At 39.1% G+C, this 7,020-nt stretch overlaps 1 protein-coding gene across 1 annotated transcript; it reads left to right on the top strand.

Annotated features, from left to right (window-relative positions):
* The first annotated feature begins 3,198 nt into the window (after positions 1–3,198).
* On the top strand, positions 3,199–4,098 carry LOC107807133 (uncharacterized). Its single transcript, XM_016631452.1, has one exon. It carries the CDS (start codon positions 3,199–3,201, stop codon positions 4,096–4,098), a length of 900 nt encoding a protein of 299 aa, XP_016486938.1.
* The last annotated feature ends 2,922 nt before the right edge of the window (positions 4,099–7,020 follow it).

Below are 7,020 nucleotides of genomic sequence, written 5' to 3'. Positions count from 1 at the left end.
TAAGCTAATAGCTCATTTATGTAAATTTGGGCAGCATCTCCCCTGTAACAAGGGCCTCCTCTAATACCATATACCAACAATAAAAACCAGGGCAATACAATAAAAACAACATCAACAATAGGGTAAAAAATATTTTAATAACAAGTCATCAACATATCACGACAAGCGGCAAGCTCGGATTGAATCCCTTTAGCACCCTTCAATCCGATTATCATTCATTCTTGAACTTAGTAATATATTCAATATAATAACCAATATCTTTTAAATTATTTCCAACCTTGTACTCAATTTTAAAGTTACCTAAAATAGCCCAACACAAGATAATATCACTGTCGACAACTTCCAAGTGTTTTGTAGCCATTTCCTTTTCGTTACCAATTTCCTCAACAAGATTGACATGTAAACCAACATAATCATACTAAAAATATCATAGCCAACTTATTTCCATAATTTCCATCCAATTAAAGTTCATAAGATCAACTTTCAAATCAATCCATCAAGAACAAAAACAACATCTCAAGCTAATCCAAGTATTATCTTGTAGTTTATCAACCTAACAACTTAACCAACATACAATAAAGCTTAAGCAAAGATAGTAGGCTATTATACTCACCTTAGACAGTAGCAACAACTTGAAATTTTAGCCAAACACAACCCACAATTATCCTCAATGACACCACAACACTATAGGTGTTGTGTTCTCTTCTTGAATCAACTTTTGGTGTTCAAGTTGGTGCGTAAACACTTGCAGTTCGCCTTGAAAATTTAATATATATGAAGAAGGGGATGATTATTACCTTAATCAACAAGAAAAACATGAAACTTCAGGTTACTTCACTTTGAAGAACCCTCCAAAACAACCACAAGATAAAGAACTATGATCTAGTAAGCACCACGGGGTTTCTAGCGTTGGATTCATGTTTTTATCTTAGGTTTTCATCCTAGAATCATGGAGGAACCCTTGGAGAGAATTTAGGAGGGTTTAGGAACTGTTTTTGATGAGATAAATGAGTGAAAATGATTTATAATTGACTTAAATACAAGCTGGAGTTTACACCGACCTTTTGGGTCCCATGGGAGCTGCTTATGCAGTCTCGCAAAAATACGAATATCTCTATACTATGATGTAGCATCGACGAACGGTTAAATGCGCTAGAAACTAGACTCATAGATCTTCAATTTAATAGGTATATCACCCCTTAATTCCAAGTATATATGAGAAAATCTCATCTACATTTGACCTAAGTTTCAACACATTTATGAATGTAACTTGTGATGACCTTTTCCAACTTTTGTTCCACAACTCGCTTGACTTCAAACATAACACACGACTATCATACGATTATAATAACTCATAACATAAGTTTCTTATAATATTAAGCACCCTAGTCTCACCCCAAAAAGCATATGTTATAACATTCTCAACTTGTCGACTTTCGACGAAACTTATTTTCTTCAATTCGTTTAGCTTCTAAGCCTTCAAACCCTCTTGGTACTTGGTATTCATGATCTTAAATATTTGTAACCTCCACGGTAATATGATTAAATAACTTTGTAAACTTTTCAAAGATGATTTCATTTCTAAGCTTACATCAATTGACTTATGACGCACTCTTACGTACGAAAATATAGGGTGTAACAAGACAGGTGCAAGATAATTGACTCGGGATCTAATTCTTCAATCGGTTTGCTCTATGATACTGTTGATTCTCACGAATTATATTACACTTGAAGTTAAGGTTCCTCTTTCTATTAAACATTCATTCCCAGAAATAATCCAATTGAAACACTATGAACATTTGCTATGAATATACTGATAGTTTTAATCTAAAGGGTAACTTCTCACAAATATTTTCCTATTTTCTAGTACGATTAATAATTCAAGAGGATTTTTCGATTACCTAGGTGAATCACAAATTTAACTAGAGCATGAAATGTAAAGAAATTCAATATCAAACCCTCCTTCAATTAAGTAAAACAATGAATAAAATTCACAATACAATTCAAAACTTCATCAATTAAATCAAGCAATTGTCAAGAATTGAATCCCTAATCAACTTCTCAATACACCATATCTATCAACACCCTAAGGAAAAACTACTCCAAAAGCAATGGAAAAAGTCATCTAAAAAAGGTTTAAAGACATAGAAAACATCAATATTAATGATTCGATACAAACTCCCGTATTGCACCGGTTGTTGGTTGAAATCTTGTGTCTTCTTACCTTAGTTGCTCCTCAAATATTTCGTAGGTCAAAAGTCCTCCCAAAATCATATTTTGGTGTATTTATACCATATAGAAGTGGGTCCTCACGAAATTACCTTTTCCAAGCCGAAGAGGATAAATACACTGACAAAGAGATTCAGAGAGCAGGTTCTGATAGGCATTTCCCAATTGTACTGCCGAGTCGCGTCTCACAGCACCCCACGCGACGCGATAATCTTAGAGTAATAATTTTTTCCCCACTTTTTTTATCTCCAGACTTGGTCCTCGACCCTCGGACGCGAATTCGGTTTAATTTCTTAGGCTTTTACTCAGACTTTAAAGCTCCAAATTGTTCGATTTAGCTCCAAATTATTTTCTTAACTCGAAATCATTTCTTGCCAGGCATAAACCATATAATAAATACAAATTACCATCATTTAAGCTCAGACACGAATAAACTGTAGTAATTATAGTACAAAATATGACTAAAACGTGAGTTTCTTGCCTACATGCCAAGAATTACATATGTGTATCAATTTGACGCAAGCTTCTCATTTATTGATGGATTTATCAATGGAACTTGTAGATCAACTTATAATGTGTGCAATTTTAGGTTGGTAAATTGGCATTTGATCGGAAGTATAAGGCTCCCTCCCATTAATTTTTTATCCGAAATGACAGTATATTAAGCCGAAGTGGCTAGCTCTTTCTATCTAGTCTTTCGAAAACTAGATATAAATAATTCGATTAGTTTAAGACAAGATTAGATTAAAATGCTTGTGTTGGTATGAACAAGAATATAATACTTCCATAAAAGTATGTTATAAAAGATTTAATACTTATCTACCATATATCAATACTTTCACAAATAAAGGTTGTCAAAATCTGATACTCTCTCTATCTATTGTTAGCTATAAGTACTATTCCCATACTATAGATCCCCCTCTGATTAAGCCACCACTCCCATCGGAACCCCCAGATAAGCATAGCCAAATGGAGGTAGAACTACCTCATCACTCCTATAAGAAAATGCTCTTGGACAAACCAGCGAGCAACCAAACTAATTACTATGATATCGACCACCAAGCAATTCCAGATCTGGACAAAGGGAAGCACATTGAGGGTTCAATTCCACTTACAGAAGATGACAAAGAATGCCTTTACCTTCCATGGTGTTACTCTGTAATCAACAAAGTTCTCAAGCAAAAGATGTCTCACCATCTCCTTCGATCTAAACTAAACGACCTATGGAAGACATCCGAACAGTTAATCTTGATTGACCTAGGGTGGGACTTCTACATAGTTAAATTTAGTTTAGAGGAAAGTATGGTTAAGGCTCTACACCTAGGCCCCTGGTTCATCTCTGGAAATTTCCTTTCTGTACGTAAATGGGAACCTAAGTTTGTTCCTCAAGAAGCCACTTTTACTTCTACTGCCATATGGATCCGGCTGCCTCAATTACCAACAGAGTTCTATGATCAGGATATCCTAGAGAAAGTTGGTAGGAAGCTGGGTAAACTTTTCAAGATAGACCAATGTACATCCTCTACCCTAAGGGAAAGATATGCACGTATTTGTATTCAAGTTCCACTGGAAACCCTAGTAAAAACATCAGTAATAATAGGGGACCATGAGCAGGCTGTGATCTACGAAGGAGAGGGGACTCTGTGCACCGTTTGTGGCAGAATAGGGCACACTGCACAAATTTGCAACTACAGGGCACCCACACCCACAGCAACCCACGAACCACACGACGACCATCACAAGAAAGCAGTCATTTCGGAGGAAAGTGAGTGGAAAACTGTCACCTTCCCAAAAAGGTGCAAGCAGGGACAAGCAAAAACAACAAACAAAAATGATGGTAGAATGAACAAACCACAACATGCTCCATAGACAAAGGAGATACATGTAAATTTGTTCGATGCCAATTCAGGTAAATTTTTCCAAACTCAAACTCTTCGTTATAATTCAAAAAATAATTAACCCCGCCCAAAATACCCAAAAGAGGCCCAATGGCCCAATGCTAAATAAAAACCCCACTAACACACAAGATCTGCCCCAACAATGTCAGAAAATGGGCTCACGGACGTAGCCCAGTATAGGTGCCAAAAGAAAAGCGGGACCAACTACTAACGCCCCCACCAACCACAACCATGAGCCCAGTGTCCAAGGGGCCTCTAGCCCAACTCCCAAGACCAGAATCCTCAAGAGTGGTGAAACACCCAATAGGGTCGATCCCTTTTCTACAAACGGGTACTCCAACAAGGGCACCACTGACAGCCCAATTCCTCACCCACATACACAAACCTACGCTTTCCCTACCAATACACCTGACCTCTAATGGAGAAATACCAACAGTCACCAATAACAATCAAGTGCCCTATCTGGTACCCCCCCCCCCATTTCTAGATGAAAAGACTACAACCGTCACCTCCATTAGATCCCCAATTAATGACCATCCCACCCCTAGTTCTTATGCCCAGAAACCCTTCCACTGACCAAGATGTGACACCAAAAGGGGTTCTTATGGAAACATAGTCCCTTAATTTCACCCCACTTGTTACCTAAAGTAGCAAGACAAAGAAACACACAAATGGCAAAAGAAACGCAACCAACCATCATCACCTCTCTCCCACCACCACCGGACCACCAACCGGCCTCCTGGTTGGAGGTTGCTTTACAAGGCCATGGACTCTCCTTTGGGCAATCAGAAGGTGACCCTGATAGTGCAAAATCCAGCCTACCTAGCCAGAGTCATGGTGGAAGCACTGAGTAAAGCACTGGAAGCCTTTGGACCTCTCATATGGCAATCGATGGTCAACATCGACAGCAACTCCCCATTAACGACCCAAAACAAGCCATCATCTTCTGCTCCAAAAGGGAAGAGCAATTCCCCACCTCTTCAGAATATCCAGAAAGGAATCCCCAAAGCCCTGGAGATCCTCAAGAAGAAGAATGCCTTAGAAGAACAGGAAATACCTTATGCCACACTAAGAATGGACTCATTACTCCTAGACTCAGTGAGATCGATAGAGTTCAGCATGGAAACAAGCGAGATAGTAGTGGTGTTATGCCCCAGAACAATGACCAAGTGTGGAATGAGCCTAGTCTCAACCCAAACACATGGTCCGATGAAACCCCTTTCTCAACCTAACTCTAGTCCTGAGTCTCAAGAAGTCCCCCCCCCCTCAAATGTCGGGTCTACAAAGTCCAAAGAGCCCTCAAGAGGGAACTCACTAACCACCCCCAACTCCAATGATGACTACATCATATGGAATATTAGTGGTGGAAATAATGCCGAGTTTAAATGGCACTATTTAGAAATGGTGAAAATACACAAGCCTGTCATGCTTGTCCTGCTTGAAACGAAGATGGCAGACTACCAGACCCTAGCCCAGCAACTTCAGTTCAATATGATCATTCAATCTCCGGTAGTAGGACCATCTATGGGTATAGTGTTTATGTGGAAAGAGGAGTTCGTGGCAGTTGAAGAACTGGCAACTACCCCCCAAGGCATCCATGCAATGGTGAAGGTAAGTCCAGACCACCCTTCAAGGCTCTTCTCTGCTATTTATGCTAGCAATCTCTTAGCAAATAGGAAACTCATATAGGAGAACCTAATCACAATATCAATAAACATAAAAACCAATTGGTCTATAGGCGGAGACTTCAACGAAGTCCTAAAGGCCAGGACAAATTTGGGGGTAATACCATAAACCTGAGCCCCAATAACCTATTTTGGAACTGTATAAATGAGTGTAACCTCCTAGACCTAGGCTATAAAGGAATCAAATACACTTGGACTAATAAAAGGTACAGTAACAAAACCTCTCTAATTCTGGAAAGAATAGATAGGTGCTTCGCAAATGAAGGCTGGATTGCACAGTACCTTGAAGCTACTGTACTTCACCTCCCTAGAACCCACTCAGACCATTTCCCTTTACAAATTAACTTGGTAGGGCCCCCAAACAACAAACCATCAAGGCCCTTCAGGTTTGAGTCAATGTGGGCTAGCCACCCTTCTTTTACTAACATCATCAATAGGGCCTTCTCTAACCATTTCACCCTTCTTTAATCCACTGAAAGCTTCAAGACTCTGGTAACAAAGTGGAACCAGGAAGTCTTTGGAAACATCTTCCATAAAAAAAAAGAATCCTAGCAAGAATCTCTGGAATCCAAAAATCTCCTAGCTACCAATTCAGTAGTTACCTGTTACACCTTGAAACAGAGCTAAATGCTAAACTCAACCTAATTCTCAAAAATGAATAAGACTTTTGGAAACTTAAGTCTATAATTAACTGGCTAAATGAGGGAGATGCTAGCACCAGATTCTTTCACATAACCACCCTCAATAGAAGAAGGAGGAAAAGAATCCTCTCTCTTAAAGAAGAGAATAGAAATTGGATTCATGACCAAAATGACATTCATTCAGCGATTATGGGCTTCTTTAGTGATCTATACACAACATCCCACACTGAAGCTCCTTGGGATACCACAGACCACTCCACCATGGCACCCATTCTGTCTTAAAGCCAAAGAGATTTTATGGACAAACCTCTTCATGTGAGTGAGATTAAAACGGAAGTCTTCTCCCATAAACCCTTTAAATCTCCTGGCCCTGATGGCCTCCACCCCTTCTTCTACCAAAAGTATTGGGATATAGCAGGGGACTCTGTCACAAACTTCTGTCAAAGATGTTTCTCTAAAAGCTCTATGGACAACACCATGAACTAAACTCTTTTGTGCCTAATCCCTAAATTCCCCCAAGCTTCAATGTTGAAATATTTTAGGCCCATCAGACTTTGTAACACCATC

The sequence above is a fragment of the Nicotiana tabacum genome, chromosome 8, assembly GCF_000715075.1.
Source record: "Nicotiana tabacum cultivar K326 chromosome 8, ASM71507v2, whole genome shotgun sequence".
NCBI lineage: Eukaryota > Viridiplantae > Streptophyta > Magnoliopsida > Solanales > Solanaceae > Nicotiana > Nicotiana tabacum.
Note: the sequence above shows the minus strand (reverse complement) of the source record. Positions and strands in the feature narration are given on the sequence as shown.